Below are 19,686 nucleotides of genomic sequence, written 5' to 3' on the forward strand. Positions count from 1 at the left end.
AAAGTTAAGTAAAGCAGTTGTCCTGCTTCATAATTCTTGAAGTGATTGCTTGAGGTGGGGGAGTAAACAGTGAAAGAGAGAATGGCATTGAGAACATTGTTATCCCGAGTTTTGGAACTGAAGAAACGGGTGCAGAGTGGAGAAGCTGTTTGCCCCAGGTCACAGGGTCAGAGAGAAGCAGCACCCAAATTCTGGCCTTTGGATGCCATGTCCGGTTGTCTTCCCTATAACAGGTGCCCTGCGAATCTCTGCTTTGTACCAAAGCTTAGGGGAGGTAGGACAATGGCAGATTTTAATCCATTAAGAACTGTTTTGTAGACATTTAAAAATTGTTAGTTACAAGGTCTTATTTTACAGTTTGAGGAGACTGTTGTGATGTGGTCAAACAATATTAGAACTGTCAGTAGGCATGCTCTTTGTGTGTGCAGCGAATGACTTGACCTCTTTGTGTTTCATTATCTTTATTGATAAAATGAGATCAGAGGATCGGAAGGGATCTTAGAGGCCATAGAGGCTGACTCCCTCATTTGACAGAAGATGAAACTTCTTTGCAGAAGATGAAAAAAGTTACTTGCCCATGGTCACATAGTAAATATCTGAGGCAAGATTTGAACTCGGGTCTTCCTCACTTAAAGTACAGCCTTGTAAGTCACTCCTCCTCCATGTCAGTCAGCAAACATTTGTTTAGTGCTTACTATGTGCCAGGTACTGTGCTAAGCTGTAAGGATACAAAGAAAAGGCAAAAAGATAGTTCCACCCCTCCAAGGAGCTCATAGTCTGATGGAGGGAGAGAACATGTGGACAACTATGCAGAATTGGAGGGGGTCGACAGAGGGAAGGCGCTAGCGTTGAAGATGATGGAGAAAGGCTTCGTGCAGTAGGTTTTAGGGACTTGAAGAAAGCCAGAGAAGCCAGAAGGCAGAGTTATGGGCCAGACCTTGAGAATGTCTGGAGCCCAGGGATGGAGTATCTGGTGTGAGAAACAGAAGGAAAGCCAGTGTCGCTGGAACAAAAATCACATGTAAGGTATGAGAAAGCGTAGGGACCAAGTTATGAAGGGCTTTGAACAGCAAACAAAGGCTTTTCTTTTTGATCCTGGAGGTAGTAGGGAGCCGCTAGACTTTCTGGACTGAGGGACATGGTCAGACTTGCCCTTTGGCAGCTGAGTAAGAGACGGACTACACTGGGGACAGGCTCGAGGCGGCAGAAGCCTTTTTCAGTAGTACAGGCTTGAGGTGATGAAGGGCTACCTGGCTTGGTGGCAGTATGATTAAAGAGGAGAGAAAGATGTTGTGAAGGTAGAAATGATCGGTCTTGGCAATACATTGGATGGGTGGAGTGATGGTGAGGCGTCGTGGCTGACACCAGGCTTCTGAGCCTGGATGAACGGAAGTATGGTGGCACCCTGGACGGTGATAGGGAAATTAGGAGAGACGAAGTTTTGGGGAAAAGAGAATTTTCTGAGTTCTGTTTTGGACGTGTTGAGTCTTGAGATGTCTATGGGATGTCCATTTCAACATGTCCAGGAGGTAGATGGTGAATAATAGAACTGAAAGTGACTTCAGCCCCTCATTTGACTGAGAAAACTGAGGCTGTGTTAAGTGACTTGCCCAGGGTCACACAGCTTCTAAGCATCTGAGACAGGATTCAAACTCAGATTGTCCCAGGCTCCAAATCCAGCACTCACACTTGAATAGAGCCTTCTAGCTCCAAATCTGTCATTGTTTGACTAGATCATCTCAGATTTCTCATCTAGCTTCAATTTTCCCAGCTGTAAAATGTGATCATAATACCTCAAAAGGCTTGTTTTGGGGCTCAGCTGGAAGACTATGTGCACAGTGGTTGGCAGATTTTAAAGTGCTCTGCCAGTGACCACTGTCATCATCATTGTGATCGGAGACTCTGTATTTAGGTTGGTGTTAAAAAGAAACCCCCTCTGTGGGCCTGAGCGGTTGTGTACAAGCTGTGGTTTGAGTTGGCCACTCCCAGACCCACTCAGAATGGCTTTATTGCATCAATTCCATGCACTGGAAAGGGCATCAGTCTTTTTCTTTATAGAAAGCTGGAGTCTATCTCCATCTGACTTGCCCCCCCTTGTTGTTTACTTCTGCCTGCTGAGGCCAGATAAAGCAAATCTCCTTCATTCTCCACATGATGCCCCTTCAGATACGAAATGAAAACTGTTTCAGGTTGTAAAAATGGAGAGGAAGGGATGGCTACAGAATCATGTGACTTTGTTACTGTTTGGGAAGTGGAATACTTGGGTGTTACAGAAATGGTGTTTCTCCGCTGTCTTTGGGACTGTATTTTGTGGTTTTATTCAGCATAATTTCTGTAAGAATTATAGAGCAAGGAGAGAATTATCCCAAAAGGATCTTGCATTAGGTTTTCAGGCACAACCTCAGGTATGACCTCTGGTCACAGGTTTGGGTCCTGATGCCTTTACTTGTAGTCACCATTTCTGCTTTGTTTCCAGATACGTGGCAGCCTTATGTAACTGGTTTCTTGTTTGTCCTGTAGATGACAACAAACCTCCCATCCCAATGCCAGGTTCTTCTGAATATGATGCTTCAGGGGGAGGCGTACAAGACCCTGCTGCGGCCCCCGGTCCCCGGGGACCTGGGCCCCATGAGCCAATTCCTCCAAATAAACCTCCTTGGTTTGACCAGCCTCATCCTGTTGCTCCCTGGGGCCAACAACAGGTAATATATCCGGGAAGGAAGGGTATAAGTGGCACATTATTGTTTCATTAAAAACTTTTCTTGGGTATTAGAACATTTGGGGAAAATCATGAACGTCACAGGAAATGACACAATTATAAAATATGTTGGCTCTGACCCACATTCACAGCAAACCCTGACCTAGGTGTTCTCCAAAGAGGAGACATTTCTGAGGAGCAACCCATTGATCATGCCCTTCTCTAGGCCTCAATTTCCTCATCTGTAAAATAATTTCTAAGAGCCTTCCAAGCTCTGACATTGTTTGGTCATAGAATTGAGTAGAAATTTATGGAACACCTGCTATGTGGAGGATATTTTGTTAAGTGCTGGGAGATGTTCCTTACAATGTAGTCCTTGTTTACATAGAGCTTACAGCCTAATAGAAGGATGCGATGTGTACACAGGTAATCATCGTACAAAATAAAACACAAAGACATTAGAGAGGCACAAAGCCTATTGGAATGTGAGTACAGGTTAATAGGAGATGTCATTTGAGTTAGACATTAGAAGCTGGAGAGGAATTCATTAGGTAAAGAAGAGATGGGAGTCTGGTCCAATGAAAGGCAGCATTGTACAGTGGAGGAAACATTGGGTTTTGAGTCAGATCCTGGCTGTGGCAGTTACTACCTACGTGACCTGAGGCAAGCTATTGAACCTTTCTAAGCCTTCGATTCCTCACTTTTAGATGGAAAAGTTTGGGCTAGATGACGTCTTAAGTTCTAGATCTTTGACTTACGATTACTGGTTCTGCCTTGGTAGGTCACAGTGTAAGATCAGGCTAGAAACAAACTTGGTTTTAGAGGGTCTTGAATGCCAGACCAAAAAAAAAATGGGCTTTAGGGAGTCACTGAAAATTTCTGAAGAGAAGTACAATAAGATAAGATTTGAACATAAGGAAGATTATTGTGGCAGGAGCATGACAGCTGGATTGGGCAGCAGTGATCCAGACAGGCAGCAGTCTGAGGGTCTAGACTGACCGGCGGGAGGAACAGACAGAATTAAAAGGGAGGAAATAAGGATTCTAGTGTGAGAAATAAGGAGAACGATGTAATCCGTGACTGCAGAATGGTGACACCAGGAGAGGAAAGTCAGGTTAGATTTGAGTTGTGAGATTAAAGTAGAGCTGTCCTGTAGACACTTGGAAAATTGGCTCTGGAGTCCAGAAGAAAGATCTGGACTGGGGATCATACAGAGGTGATGGCTGAAGCCATGGGAGCGGAGGAGATGTCTCTGGGAAAGTATGGAGAGGAAAGGGCTAAGGACAGAACTTGGAGGGACCCTCATCTTGGGCTTGGGGGAGAGTGTGAAAAAACCAGCAAAAGAAGCAAAGAAAATAGGAAGCTGGTGAGGATCAGGACAGTGTGGTGCTTCTAAAACCAAGAGAGGAGAGAACAAGATGTGGAAGAGGTTCACGGGTAGGGGGGTGCAGAGGCCGAGGATGGAGGAAGGACCACCCAAAGGAGTGCCAGTGAGCACACTGGTAAGCTTTTGGGAGAGGGTCAGCCAAGGGGCTTGGAAGCTGAATGACCGCCAGTCGAGATAACGGCTAGTAAAATGACAGCAGTTGCCAGTAAACAAGAGGAGAAAGATGGGAAGAAGAAAGATTAGGAACAAGAGTTAGCAGAGGACATTTGGGATTGAATTTGCCTAAGCATTTTGTGGATGGTTGTGAATGAGCAGCAGAGAGGGAGAGGTTGAAGATCATGAGGAAAAACGGATGACTATTGGAATAAGGTGCTAACAGACAGGAGGGGAAAGGATGAAGGGTGCAGGTAAGCAGATTCTCTGTGGCACAAGAGTGAGGAGATCCCTCGTGGCAGAGTGGAATTTGGAGTTAGGAATGGGAGTCTAATTCTGGCTCTGACACAGACTGTATGTCCTTGGAGAGGCCTCTTCACCTCTCTGAGACTCAGTTTCCCCATATGTAAAATGAAGGTTTGACCTAGAGGATCTCTCAGGTCCCATTCCAGCTGTGTATCTGTGACTGGAGAGTAGAAGGTGATGGCAGAAGTTTGGAATGAATGTATGTTGCCCCCAGGCTTTTCTGTGCAATAGGAGACTGTCAGCTCCAGTACGTTTGGGGGTTAGAGATCATCTTTAAAATTTGAGAAGATGAAAAGGTTTGGAATACTTACTGTTAGGAGCAAGATTGGGATTCTAAATGCAAAGGGGAAGATGGGTGAAACAACAGGGTCTCGCCAAGGTTACGTATTGCTTCTGACATTCTGTGTTCTAAGGGACCTCCCAGCTCTGTCCCTTCTGTGTTCTAAGGCCCTCTCAACTCTGACATTCTACTTTTTTTTTTTTTTTTTTTTTTGGTGAGGGCATTTGGGGTTAAGTGACTTGCCCAGAGTCACATAGCTAATGAGTGTTATGTGTCTGAGTCTGGATTTGAACTCAGGTCCTCTTGACTCTAGGGCCAGTGCTCTATCCACTGCACCACCTAGCTGCCTCCATTCTTCCTTTTTTAAAAAACATTTTAAACATTCATTTTATCTTGAGTTCTAAATTCTTTTCATCCCTTCAGCCCCTTCCCCCACCCATTGAGAAGGCAAGAAGTTTAATACCCATTATACACATAAAGTCATGCAAAATATATTTCCATATTAGCCATGTTGCCCCTGCCCTCCCCCCAAAAAAGTAAGAAAAATAAAGCACATTCTCTGGTTTCTGATTTACCGTTCTGGTGTTCAGTCATATTTGACTCTTTGTGACTCCATTTGGGGTTTTCTTGGCAAAGATACTGGAGGGGTTTGCCGTTTCCTTCTCCAGCTTATTTTACAGATGAGGAAACTGAGGCAAACAGGGTGAAGTGACTTGCCTAGGGTCACACAGCTAGTGTCTGAGTCATATTTGAACTCAGGTCTTCCTGACTCCAAGGCCAGCACTCTGTGCACTATGGCGCCACCTAGCTGCCCCATTACCATTCTATTGCTTGAGCTTTAATACTCCAAGAATCTGTGATTTTGTGATTCCACTGATAAATATCACAAACTTCTCTTTGGCTTAGTTAGATATTCTTTGTGAGTTGCTCTAGCTGATAACTTCATTGCGCTGTGGCCAGTGTGGTGATGAGCCTCACCTAACTTAGCTAGGTTGGGTCTTAGTGGCAGACAGCAAGGTTATCGCTGGGTTTGTATTTGCAACTCTGTATTTGCATTCCAGCTTTGTAGGTCCAGCTGCCTCCACACTGTGCTGAGGCATCAAAATTGGGTCCTGCTGAGCCCTGGGTGTTCCAGCTTAGTATGCCTATCAAAAATGTAAATGGGCTGAGTGGTGTTAAGAATGTTGATAACCCCAAAACCTGTGTGTGAAAACATATATGTGCCTTTGTCCTCCTGTAACTGGCTTAAAAGTAGATTATTTTATTACATTCTTTATTTTTATAGCCTCCAGACCAGCCTCCTTACCCTCACCACCAGGGACCCCCTCATTGTCCTCCATGGAATAACAACCATGAAGGAATGTGGAATGAACAGAGAGATCCAGGGTGGAACAATCAGCGAGACCCTCCATGGAACAACCAACCAGACCCCAACTGGAATAATCAGTTTGATGCCCCTTGGAATAACCAGCATGAGCAGCCCCCCTGGGGTGGTGGTCAGAGGGAACCACCCTTTCGGATGCAGCGACCACCCCACTTTCGGGGACCATTCCCTCCCCATCAGCAGCATCCACAATTCAACCAGCCTCCTCACCCCCACAACTTCAACCGCTTCCCACCACGATTCATGCAGGAAGATTTTCCCCCTCGACATCCATTTGAGAGACCCCCATACCCTCATCGTTTTGACTACCCTCAAGGAGATTTTCCTGCTGGTGAGTGACCCATCGATAATTCTCCTGACATTTATATTTTCACTTGGGGATGGTGGAGAAAGCAGATCTACTGTCTTCAAAATAGGGAAATATTTACTAGATTTTTTTCCTTTGTAAATTTCCTCTTCCATCTAAGACCTCCATTAGAGTTCTGCTCTCATGCCTCATTGGGTTGTACAGATGAGCCTGGGCTCTTGACGCCTGTGCCCACAGAGTCCAAGCTTGGGGAGGGCCCAGCCCTTCAAGTGCCGACCCACTTGACAGAATGGTAACTCTGTGGGGAGAAGCTCATGACCAGAACCAAGGCTGCCTGGGTGGGATTGATTTTTTTAGCCACATCAACTCAAGATCATCTGTTTGAGGTGTGAAGTAGTTAGATCGGGGTGGGGAACCTGTGGCCTCAAGGCCACATGTGGCTCTCTAGGTCCTCAAGTGCAGCCCTTTGACTGAATCCAAACTTCACAGAACAAATCCCCTCAATAAAAGAATTTATTCTGTAAAACTTGGACTCAGTTAAACTTGGACTTGGTCAAAAGGCCGCACCCAAGAACCTTGAAGGCCATATGGGGCCTTGAGGCTGCAGGTTTCCTACCCCAAGGTTAGATGTTTTGTCAGCAGGGGGAATGCCCACCCCAGTGAAATCAGAGCCTTAAAGTATTTAAGCAAGAGCTTTCATGCTTACATTCTCCAGTACTTCACAAGATCTGTCTGGGTATCCCTCCTTGTCCTCCCACCCATGCCCAGGTCCCTATTATAACTGCCCCTCTGCAGATTTCATCCATATTATTTTCATAAATCCTCCATCCTGCTAATTTCATGATCCTGCAGTTAGCTAAGTCTGTGCTAGATCCCCTTACTACACTTTGAATTCCATGAGTAAGAGGCAGGAAGAGGTGTTTGAAAGAGCATGGGATTTCCTGTCAGGGCACCCACATGCAGCTCCTGCATCCTAGTTCTGCCACTTATCACCTGGGTGGCCTTGGGCAGGTCACCTTTTCTGCAAAATGAAGTGGCCAGATTAGATGCTATTTAAAAGTACCTTTCAGCTATTCAGAATCAGGGGGGCCCTGGGAAGCCCTCCGGTGTTCTCCCTTAAAATGAGTCCCGGGGGGTGACCGTTCTTCCGATGTGCCTGGGACATCACTGAGAGCAAACGAGAGAATGCACATCAAGCATCCTGCAAATCTTACAGAGTTATTCTGTGAACGGAGCCGCTGCTGTGGTGGCAGTGTGGCCTAACAACACTTTGCACTGACATTGTGCGTTACGAATGCTGTCCCATTGGGTTCTCACCACAACCCTGGAAGGTAATTGCTGTTATTACTCTTATTTTATAAGATGAAGAACAAGAGGCCAGAAGAGGGTAAGTGACTTTTCCAGGATCAAAAAGCCTGTGTCTAAGGCAGGATCTGAACTTGGGTCTCCCAACTCCACGTCTGGCATTCAGTCCATGGTATCACCCAGCTAGCTAGCCTCAGAGCCAGAAGATTTGGAAGTCCTGCCTTTGTCCCATCCTGGCTGTGTGACTGAGCAAGTCACCTTCTCAGTGCTCCAGGCACCTCTCTGAGACTCTGTTGTCTGGAACATGCCATCCTACATGGTGATGGTGGAAGGAGTTCTTTATTGGGGACTCTGTCTGCCAGGGAATTCACAGGTCCAGCATTGTTCTGTTTTTGTTAGGTCATTCTAATCAAACCCAACCCTGTTGGTTCTGACCAGTGATTTCATCACAACTAGACCCTGGCAGGAATAGGACGAAATTCCTCTGTAATGTCATTCAGTTCAGCACTTGTTCATATTATTGTTTCTTGGGAATTAAATGTTCCCTGTAACAATGTTCATCTAATGACCCCTTTGCATGCTAGGCATCTTAATGACACCCCCCTGCCCCAACATGTTCAGCTGATGAATAATCTCTGGAGGAGACAGTTTATGTTTTCTCTTTCATTCACTCAATGTGACACATACACCTCCCCCAGCCGGCCTGAGTTGTGGGAAGTGGGTAGAACTGTGTGCAGGGATTGATCTTAGAGCTGGGGGTTTAGGAAGATGTCTGGAGTCCATCTGGAAATGATGATGGTACCTTTTTACCAGACTCATTAGTTGCTTTCTGTAGAACTTTACTATTTCGTCTGAAGAGTGTACTATTTATCATTTGGCCTATAATAGCCCGTAAGTTGTTATGTTCTGTCCTTTGTGTGTAGAGATGGGACCTCCTCATCACCATCCTGGCCACCGATTGCCTCATCCTGGGATCAACGAACATCCCCCATGGGGTGGACCACAGCACCCAGACTTTGGGCCTCCCCCTCATGGCTTCAATGGCCAGCCTCCTCACATGCGAAGGCAGGGGCCTCCTCACATGAATCATGATGATCCCAGCTTGGTCCCCAACGTCCCATACTTTGATCTACCTGCTGGACTGATGGCTCCTCTTGTGAAGGTAAAGTGGCAGAACTCAGAAATGCAATGAAATTCTCATTGCTCTGATCTGTTTCTGAGCAGTCTTGCCAATCTCTATCTGCCCTGAGGTTTCTCTCTCTCTCTTTTACATATGTCTGTGTACCAGTTTCTCTTTTAACAGCTGCTTCATAATTTTGCTCTTGTGTACATCAGTTTCATTAATGGCTATTTTGAATTCATCCCTTACTTTTCCCATTCTAGTTTACTGGGTGGACTTTACTCAGGTATCTTTTTAAAATATGATGTGAGAGACTTCTCTACCAGGAGCTGTTGCCAAAGCTGGATTGGTCTGTGAAAGTATTCTCCTTCAGTGATGCTTGACTGTTCATCCATTCCTTCCAGTCGCGTAATCAATTGTTGTCTCTAAACTGCTTTTACATTTATGGAAAATTCACTGCCACAAACATTTGTTAAATGCATTACCTATAAGGGGGTAGGGCCCTGTGCTTAGTGCCAGGCTAAGGGAGATAGAAAGATCAGTACAACTGTGTCAGCCACTATGAGGGTAACTTGGTGTAGGGGGAAAATACACAGTTTGGAGTTGGGAGAACCTATGTTCAAGCCTTGGTTCTGTTTCTTATTACCTGTGTAGCCCTGGGCAAGTCATTTGACTAATCTGTAAAGAGAGAGTGCTGGACTAAATGCATGCTAAGGTATCTTCCAACTCTAAATCTTTTAATCTCTGACCTCTAGTCTTTTGCCCTTCCTCCTTTCAGCTGTTCAGTTTCTTCTCATGCTGCCTTCCCCTCACCTCCCATCAGTACCACGATCCTCCTTCCTTGTTTAGATAGCCTTTTGTTTTGCACTCGAATGCATGTGATATATTATGTATTCTTCTCCTACTAGATTGTAAGCTCCATTAGGGCAGAAACTGTCTTCTCTAACCATGGTATCTCTACCAATACGTAGTACAGTTCTCTGCACAACATATGCACTCAATAAATGTTTGGTGAATTTAATTTGATTTTGGATGCCCTATTTTAGGAGGGTCATTGAAAAACTGGAGAGCATCCAGCAGAATGTCACAGGGGCTTAGAAATCATGCCTTATGAGCAGTTGCAGGAACTGGGAATGGTTAACCTGGCAGAGAGGCAGCTGGTGTGGGTGTTTGGAACGGGTTGGCTTTTGGGAGAGGGATCGGACTCTTGCTTGACCCCAGAGATCAGAACCAGGAGCAATGGATGGAAGTTATAAAAAGGCAGATTTGGTAGAGCTTGTGAGACAAATGAAACCATTTGAGCAGTCTGAAAGTCACACAGCTCCTTTTGGAGATAGTGGCTTCCCTGTTCTTTCAGGTCTAACACATTTATTTAGTGCTTTAAGGAGATAGCAAAGCACTGTACTTACAACTGCTCTGTGAGCAGGGTATTCCAAGTGTCATTGTCCACATTTTACAGGTAAGGACACTACGGTCCAAACAAGGGAAGTGACTTGGCTAAAATTCATGTAACTGAGGTCAGAGTTCCTTCAGATTCCCACGGTCCCTGTCCTTTCCTCTGCACTCCACTGCCTGTTCAGGGGAGTGCATCAGGCGTGGAAGTTGTGCAGTCATTTCTGCCAGGTCTGAGAAAGGAGGGCCTGTGTCTCACCAAGGATGAGATCAGGTGCTCTGGAGCAGGCACCAAGACATGGGTCTCAGGTTCTCCATCTCTGAAATGTGAGTTTTGTTAATGTGTTCCCTTCCAGCTCTGTTCCTGTGATTCTAGATGCATAGGAGTTTAAATAGCTCAAGGTGAAGGAGCAGCAGCAGAGGTAATGGAGTGACGTGCAGGGAACAGGACACTGTCCAGTTTGGTACAGCTGTAGAATACACGGTAGGGCAGAGTATGAGAGATGGCTGGAAAGGGAGTGTGCTGTGTCTGCTTCGGAAGGGTCTTCAGCTTTGCTTGGTGGGCAGGCAGTAGGAAACCATTGAAAAGTGATGAGCAGAGCAGGTGAATAATCCAGTATAGAAGGATGATTCATTTGGCACCTTAGGAAGACTCGTAAGACCAGTGAGGAGACTGCTGTAATAGTTCAGGTGGGTGGTAACGAGGGCCTGAAATATGGTGGTGACAAGAATCTACTAATAATAAATAGAAAAAACCAGAAGGGAAGAGCTGCCTTCATTTCTATTCAGTCTCTTATCCTTCATCACTCCTCCATTTTATTTTCAGCCTTAATATTGTCAGAAGGACCAGCCAGATAAAGGCTCTAAAAGACATTTTAATTGCAGAAAGATGAGGGAATACCTTAAATTTCAACTCTTCCATATTATATTGAAGACCTCTGCACAGAAGTGTAGTTAAGAGAATGAGGGCCATTGGTTGCTGCTCTCACCACCAGATCAGACTTGGCATCTACTGTGTAGTGCCCTGCATAGCACTCCTGCCTGTCTAACAGGATATAGCTTCATGCCCACACCAGTGTTTTTCTACAGATACACTGCCCAGGCTAGCCCTGGGGAGGCATCAATGTGAGAGATTCTAGGTACTGCTGAGCTGTAAGACGAAAGGTACTTAGTTGTGTGAGAAAGATGATGTGTTTTTAGTGGATGAAAAAGCTGTATATATGGAGTATTGCTATCCTTTTGTATTCAAAGATGGTGTTTACTAACAGTGATTCTGGTATTGAAGCCACACAGCTAGCAGAGCACACAGTAGGTACTCAATAAAAAATACTTGTTGGAAAAATCTGACTCTTCCTTCTCCTTTACCCTATGTATAAATTAGTTGCCAAGTCCTGTTGATTCTCTCTCTGTACTAGCTTGTTCCTCTGCCTCTTCCCTTCTACTCTATTACCAAATTAATTTAGATCTTCTTACCCCCTGGACTCCTATATATTACTTTCTTTAATTGGTTTTCAAGTCTTGTCTCTCTCCAGTCCAGCCTTCATAGGCTACTAGAGTAATCTTCCTACCACAGAGGGTGGTCTGGCCACATCTCTCCCCTACTCAAAAACATTGGTTGTTTCCCATTGCCTTTAAGACAAAATGCCAACTTTATAGTGTGGCATTTAAGGCCCTTAACTGTCTTTTCAGCTTTATCTCCTGTTGTTCCCCTTCACAAACTACATTCCAGCATTTCCTGCCTCTATACACATGTGCATGTAAGCCCCTCTCCCCAGTTCCACCCACAGAAATCCTCTTCTGTCTTCAGTACTCATCTTGGCTTACCACCATGTTCAAGAATCCTTCCCTCAAAAGGTAGAGGAACCAACAAAGAGAAATGCTGTGGGTTTATTTTTCTGATTCTAACTAACAAACAAACTGGTGCTTGGATAACAATATGGCTTGTACCATGGATTTGGAGGCAAGCATATTTCAAAGGATTCAGAAAAAGAATAGTTAGGATCCTGTGGACTAAAATTACCCAAGGGAACTTGACCTAGGAGATATGGGAAACCCAAGAACAAAGTCTGAAGACGCAAAGGGAGAAACATTCTGATGTGGAGGAAAAAGGAACCATCCAGAGACATTAACATGGGTGCCCAGGGAACTCATTAACCAGTGTAATGAGATTTTTAAAAAATGTGCAGAAGATGAAAGCAAGGATGGATAACAGGGTGACCTCAGAAGTGAGTGACAGTCTCAAGGTTCAAGGAGTGCCAAAGCTCAGAGTGAACTGAGGTTGGCAGGAAAAAACCAACAGTAACAAATAAGGCTTTTAAAAAATCACTGGGACAGAACTTTCATGTAGGGTAATGAAAACAAAGCACAGTTTGTTTTCTGCTTGTTTTCTCTGCCAAGGGGATAATCTTTGGATGAGAAATGACAGAATAAACATAGCCAGGAAGGAGCTAATATCCAACTTAAGTAAAGAGATAGTAAGAGAGAGCACCTAGTCTCCCAGGATGAGTTCAGATCCCCTGGCCCAGATGAACTCCATCCTATGAGCCAGTGTTCCAGATTTTGGAGATAGTGGGGAGAATTGGAGACATAATACAGGACCGAGGAAGGGCAAATGGCCCTTTTTTAAAAAGGGTGGGCTTGGGGGACAGAAAGGAATCATGTGGATACAGGCCAGTTAGATTGACTTAGATTTCTGGCAAAATTCTAGAACTTGTTATTAAAGGAGTAGTTAGTGGATAACTACAAAAGGAAGTAGTGATTACACAGAGCCATCCAGAACAGGATCTAGTAGGCAAAACTCATTTTCTTTTTTGATTGGGATACTCTACTGGTATACCAAGGGAATATTGCAGAAAATTCTTACCTAGATTTTAGTAAAACATTTGACAAAGTATCATACTGTTCCTGTTGAAAAGGTGGAAAAACGTGGGCTAGTTACAAGGTGGGTCATTAATGGTGTGCTTGGAAGATCTCCAAGAGAGTGCCCCAGGGATCTGTGCTAGGCCTCATGCTGTTTAACGTTTTTTTCAGTGACTTGGATAAAAGCACTGATAGCATGCTTATCAGATTTGCAAAGCTGAGAAGAAATAGCTAGTACGCTGGATGAGACTGGATCCGAAAGTTACTGACAGGTTAAACCTGAACTTTAAAAAAATGAAAATTCAGTAATGCCTTTTACTTGGATTTTTCAAAATCACTTTCATAAATATGAAGTCGAAAGAGGCATTGCTATACATCTGGTGGTCTAGAACAGGAGTGGGGGAGCCCTGAAGGCCACATATGGCCTTCTAGATCCTTGGGTGCAGTCTTTTAACTAAGTCCAAGTTTTACAGAACAAATCCTTTTTTTATTAAGGGGATCTGTTCTGTGAAGTTTGGATTCAGTTAGAGGGCTGAACTTGAGGATGTAGAGGGCCACATGTGGCCTTGAGGCCGAAGATTCCCCACTCTTAGTCTAGAATAATCTCATGGTTTTCATGAATTACTTCAGAATGCATGAACAAACTTGGTAAAGAAATGAGAGCTGAATTCTGGCTGGTTGGAGCCTTTCTTGTTATTAGGTCTGGTGACCACATTTTATTTAGAAAGGACATTTAAAAGCTGCACAGTGTTCCTGGGAGTGCAACCACCATGATGAAAGCCCTCAGATTTATCCCATATGAAGATCACATGGAACTTGATCTGGAGGGCAGGAGAAGGGTCATCGTTTAGTCTCGAGAAGACTTGGGGAGGGGAGGGGACCATGATAACTGTCAACTATTTAAAGGACTTTCATGTGGAGGATTAACTGTGTTCTGCTTGGCCCCAGGGGGTAGAACGAAGAGTAATAAATGAAGTAGGAAAGAAGTAAAATTTAGGCTTTATGTAAGGGGAAAACTTTCTAACAACTAGAGTCATGGTAAAATGGAATGGGCTGCCTGGGGAGGCCACGCTCCTCCTCAGTACAGGATTCCAGGCAAAAGGGGGATGACTCCTCCTCAGGTCTGAGTGGCCTAGCTGGCCTCAGAGGTCTCTTCCTGCTGACATCCCTCAATCTTGATTTCCTCTTTCCTGTCCCCTTTGCAGCCTGAAATTAATCTTTCTCCCTGTCTCTTGTATTACTTTGTCCTCTCATACGCACTTATCATGTTCTAACTTACATGTTATTTGTATGCATGTCTTAGTCTCCTGTTAGGCTGTAAGCCCCACGAGGGTAGGACTGTCTTGTTTCACCTCTGCATCCTTAGAGTGTAGCACAGTGCCCTGCACAAGGGAATGCTTAATAAATGCTTATTTGAATTGACTTGGTAAGTGAATTGCGTGGTGTATCAAATGTATGTTTTTATCTCCTGCAGCTAGAAGATCATGAGTATAAGCCTTTGGATCCAAAAGACATACGTCTTCCACCCCCCATGCCTCCCAGCGAGAGGCTCTTGGCAGCAGTGGAGGCATTTTATAGTCCTCCATCCCATGATAGACCTAGAAACAGGTAAGGGTGGGTATGGTGTAGTCACTGTGGCCCAGACAGAGTAGAGTGTGGAGATTCTAGTCTTAGCACTACCACCAACCATCCATCTGACCTTGGGGAAGTCAGTTTATTTCTATAGCTTGGTTCAGACCTCTGGAAATTATAGTGATAATAACAGTCCTTCCTGCCTCATGGGGTAGTCAAGGAATCGGAGTAGAATTAAGATAATTCTACATAGGAGAGAGGTTTAATTCAGCCAGCTCTGAGCCCCAGGTATAAAAGCATTTAACCCTTCACATTATCCCCTAAACCTGTTAAACTAAGCTGAAACTCAAGTGATTCTCTCTAGTCTTTTCATTCGTCTGTTCACTTAATGGGTTTTCCATTTTTTCCAGTCTTTCTGCTTTATCCTACCTTGTAATTGCATTTACTGTCCACTAAGCTTCAAAATCCAGTTTTCCATTGAAGGAATATCTTCATGTCCTACCTTCTACAGAAAACCTTTCTTGATTCAAGAGAAAAATTATTCCCTCCCTTCTGAATCTCTCTTGCTTTTCTGATCCATCCTGAGCATTTAACACATTCTGCTTGAGTTTGGTTTTATCCTTGTATCCAAAGAGTCCATATAATATTGTCACTTCATAGTTGATTGAATTGGATTTAATTTGTTGAATTACAATGAGAGAAAAGATGAATATTGCTTTGAATGGTAAAAATTAGAAGTTATTTGATACTGCAATCACTTGCTGAGAGAGTATTTGAAGCAAAGAGTGTCTAGTTCCCCAACAAACTACAATATGGTAGAAGTTTCTGTGTTCAAGATTTCCTTTGGGGCTGCTAGGATTGATAATATGGCATGGCCTAGGGTGTTGGGGACTTCTGATCCAGATTTTTCATACCCATCCCGTACATTTAAAAAAAAAATATGGCATCTGAAGAAGAGATGCCTGGAATTAGTTGTTCAGGAAAACATACATGTCTTACAGTGAAGGCTGGGAACAGAATGGGCTGTATGAGTTCTTCAGAGCAAAAATGAGAGCCAGGAGGAGAAAAGGGCAGGAAAAGAGAAACAGGTGAGAACTTAAAACAAATTTTTTTTTTTTTATTTCTGATGCCTTGAATTGTATGTTCAGACAAATGGTACTCCTTGAGTCCAGTAACACATTTAAAATAATGAGACCAAGGTCAGTAGGTCAGTACCATTTTTCTCTTGTAATGGGCTTGCTGATACAATAGAATGTACGCCTTATTTTTCTTGTTGAAGCTACAACAGTAGATCATGCTGAATTGTGACTACTTGTTGTGTTAATATTTTGAAGGAAAGTCAACACGTGCATTTTCTGCAGATTCCTAAAATCGGGAAGTAGTGTTGCTTCTAGATACTGAAGCTACAGCTTCCATATTATCATTGGGAAATTGATTTACTAATAGAGTCTAAAGTTAATACTACATCAGGAAGAAAGAAGCAAGTTGGGTTTAGAAACAGGGTATTTATTTTAGAATCACTAGGGCCTCTACCCAGATTTATTTATTCAAGTTCATCAACAAGACTGGATGAAAATGTCTCCTGCATTTTTTTTCCTTCAGATGTGAGATGTCACTAGTTTTCCGGTGATGTTTAATTTAGGGCAAGTTTAAACATTTATATTTTGTTGGTGTGGCTGCATAGATACATTAGAGCTGTCAGAATATTTTGCTCACTAAAAATTGTCTTTGCAGTGGACCTTCTAGATCCCGCAGCAGGTCTAAAAGTAGAGGTCGTTCTTCTTCACGATCCAATTCAAGATCTTCCAAATCATCTGGCTCCTACTCAAGGTCACGGTCTCGCTCCTGTTCTCGATCCTATTCACGCTCCCGGTCTAGGTAGGTCACAACTGGGCCTTTCTTTGTGACGTAGAGTTCGTGATTTGCAACGCTGGATGCTCATGTTCAGTTTTTCTAGAGGAGAGTATAACTGAATTTAGATACTCTTGTGATACAGGAGCAGAAGCCGGTCCCGTTCTTCACGCAGCAGATCACGGTCAAGGTCCAGGTCCAGGTCAAAGTCTTACTCCCCAGGAAGGAGGCGCCGATCCCGATCTCGGAGTCCTACTCCCCCGTAAGATTCCCCTTCCCTTCTGAGTGACCTGCTGGCAGACTGTCTCTATGTAGATCATAATCTTCTGGTGCTTTTCTGTGAATATTTTAAAAGTTCTAATTAGAAACCTCCCATGTTCATCATGGCATAGTCTGTGGATAAGATGATCAAGGACCATTATTAATTATTATTATTAGTCCAAATTATAGGCCATCTCCTTCCTATTTTACTAAGTATACCAGAATTTTCCTAGTTTTACTGTTACGGGTTTTTTAAATTGTGCTCAGTTTTTTAATCCACTGAAGATAATCTTCATGGTACAACAAAACCTGTCTTAATTTTAGTTCTTCAGCTGGTTTGGGCTCTAATTCAGCACCACCTATACCCGATTCAAGACTTGGAGAAGAAAATAAAGGACACCAGATGTTGGTGAAAATGGGTAAGACTCTTCTAATGAATAGTTACTTAATGTCTTAAGAAAAAGCCATCTGCAAAATGTAGGTCATAGTACTAGTCAGTCATTAGAAGAGCCAGGATCTAGTGTTGTTTTCCATTATGTTATACTTATTCTTAAATTATAAAATGCTATATTAACATAAACTATTATTATATAAAATTCTTTGTTTCTAATGTTGGCAGCATTTCCTTAGGCATTTCTGAAAATGTCAGGTGCTAAAAAAATAGGCTCAGTGTAATCATTTCTGGAAAGTTAAAAATTCAATACTGATTTTTAGCTTTCTACTAGACAACTGGTTTGTACCTTCCAAAGACTTCTCAACATTCTTGTTAGAGGTTATGTTAAGATGCATTATTTCACAAATTAAAATTCACTTGTAGATTGATAAATGTCCATCTCATCTTTTTTCCCCAAGGATGGAGTGGATCAGGTGGCCTGGGAGTGAAGGAACAAGGCATTCAGGACCCGATTAAAGGGGGGGATATCAGAGATAAATGGGATCAGTACAAGGGAGTGGGAGTTGCTTTGGATGATCCATATGAAAACTACCGCAGAAACAAAAGTTATTCGTTCATTGCACGTATGAAAGCCAGGGATGAATGTAAGTAAATTGGTTGAGGTTCTCCACTAAGAGAGCAGGGCTCTCACATTGCCTAGGCTACGTGGCTAGAATTTAACATGGAAGATTCAGGAGTTAAAACTTTATTGTTGTTGGGAACTTTGTCTTTTTTGAATTTTGTTAATCTTTTTTGGAAAAGTTTTGCTATAAGTAAAATCACTTCTTTGTTGTCTACCCACTGTGTAGCCTTTCTGTCCTTTGTTAGAAATCTTAATCCTAAATTGAAACTTGGTATGGAAGTCAGGATCATAGTAACAACTCAGTTTTACCAAGGTGTACTACTCTGAGGGAGTGACAGGAAACAAGATGGGAAGAACATGGCATGCAATACTGACAAGGCCCACCACCTGAGTATAACGGAAACCGCATACGTACGCGTGATCTGTGATTCGAACACTTAATATCAAAAAATATCAAAAGAAAAAGGATATGGAAGCCCTTAGAACCGTTCTTCACCATTTACAAGTGAACTTTTGTCCTTTCCAGTGAAGTGTGAAAACCAAGATCCCCCACCCCGAGTAGGAATCCTTCAACTGAAGAAGTGGGTATCTTACACCTTTAAATCAAATTTGAGCATCTTATATAAGCCAAAACTAGTGTCTTGAGGAAAGGATATTAAGTGATTGCCATTAGCCAACAATGAAGTAGATCAAAAGCTATGATGTGCTTTAACCTACCTTAAAATTATTGGTTGTGTAGTAATAAAAACTAAGGCTAGACTTTACTACGCAATATTTAAAGTAAAAACAAAATACCCTTTTGTTTTGAAGATGACCTGCATTCTTTTTTTTTTTTTTTAATTCCATTTGGTTTAGTTTTAGTCAAATGTATATTTATCTAAGACTATCCCTAATAGAGCTCATTCAAAGCCTAATTCCTCTAGGACATGCTGACACTTAGGATTAAGTTTATACTTTTCTCAAATGTTAGCTATTTGAAATGGATAGATGCTATCGGGAAGGAGCAAACTGATATGAGGACATAGGGCTAAAGCATCTTCCTGTTCTGGGAATGATGACCTTTGAAAAAGCTATATATACTTAATGTTTTTATTTATAGGAGGACCTGAACAACAGCACCTGTGTGCTCACAGCCCACTCAGACTGTCTTGGGCATCTAAGGCAGTTAAAGATTCTACAGCTCTGAATTCATCATTTTTATATTGAAACCAAAATAGCAAGGGGAGGTGGAAGAGGAATAGAAAGTATAAATTATCATTATGAGGCATTACTGGAAACCTCAAGAGAAGCAGTTTTCTTTTCCTGGACATTACCTAAACACACTAACAAGTATGTGACAACGTGCAGAGCTGAGTGCTGTGGGCAGCTTGGTGCAGTGCCATCTGTTTGTACAGTTAACAATTTTGGAACCTTTGTTTTAAAAGATGCAGAAATCTCTCCCAAACTCTTTGACCCAAGGTGATGAAATATTTGATTCTGTTCTAGATTTCCTGTAGCTGTGAAACTATTCAACTGTGTCTGATTCAGAATAAAATGTCAACGTGTAATGTTACAAATTTCTTGTGGATTTTACTGTTTTGCCTTCAAATAAAGACTTTTTATAAAGAAATATGTTTAGTGTCTTAGTTTAGAAAAAGGGAGTTTTGCTTGCTTGCTGTTTTAAGAAGTCTAGGAGTGGATAATGTTATAAGCACAGCTCAATACCCCTCGTTTGAATTATTTAATCAAGACTGTAGTAAGGAAAATTACAAAAGTCACTGTGCTTTAAATATCCATGATTTCATCAATGTGGACA

General features: G+C 42.9%; 2 protein-coding genes across 7 annotated transcripts in view; one reads left to right on the top strand and one right to left on the bottom strand.

Moving 5' to 3' along the window:
- Positions 1–19,500, top strand: part of CHERP (calcium homeostasis endoplasmic reticulum protein) — a 32,005-nt gene extending 12,505 nt beyond the window's left edge. The window contains exons 9-18 of one of the 2 annotated variants that reach the window (XM_027845357.1): positions 2,521–2,702; positions 6,110–6,539; positions 8,744–8,982; positions 14,666–14,799; positions 15,765–15,851; positions 16,498–16,641; positions 16,760–16,876; positions 17,200–17,294; positions 17,728–17,913; positions 18,991–19,500. In XM_027845357.1, coding sequence (XP_027701158.1) covers positions 2,521–2,702; positions 6,110–6,539; positions 8,744–8,982; positions 14,666–14,799; positions 15,765–15,851; positions 16,498–16,641; positions 16,760–16,876; positions 17,200–17,294; positions 17,728–17,913; positions 18,991–18,992 — 1,616 coding nt within the window. In that variant the 3' untranslated portion in view covers positions 18,993–19,500. Of the gene's footprint in view, positions 1–2,520; positions 2,703–6,109; positions 6,540–8,743; positions 8,983–14,665; positions 14,800–15,764; positions 15,852–16,497; positions 16,642–16,759; positions 16,877–17,199; positions 17,295–17,727 lie in introns of both variants that reach the window. The other variant, XM_027845356.1, reaches the window with a different exon arrangement.
- The window catches only part of CUNH19orf44 (chromosome unknown C19orf44 homolog), a 50,563-nt gene that overhangs the window by 4,016 nt on the left and 26,861 nt on the right, over positions 1–19,686 (bottom strand). For 2 of the 5 annotated variants that reach the window (XM_027845361.1, XM_027845358.1), the window contains exon 9: positions 16,864–16,951. The exons of 1 other annotated variant lie outside the window; for it this stretch is intronic. Coding sequence is in view for 1 of the 4 variants with exons in the window: in XM_027845362.1 (XP_027701163.1) it covers positions 16,931–16,951 (21 nt within the window). In the remaining 3 variants the exon portion in view is untranslated. Of the gene's footprint in view, positions 1–16,832; positions 17,008–19,686 lie in introns of those variants that run through there. 2 more of the 5 variants (XM_027845362.1, XM_027845360.1) reach the window with 2 other exon arrangements.

This window comes from Vombatus ursinus, unplaced genomic scaffold, assembly GCF_900497805.2.
Source record: "Vombatus ursinus unplaced genomic scaffold, bare-nosed wombat genome assembly UNPS02014961.1, whole genome shotgun sequence".
In the NCBI taxonomy this organism is placed as follows: Eukaryota; Metazoa; Chordata; class Mammalia; order Diprotodontia; family Vombatidae; genus Vombatus; species Vombatus ursinus.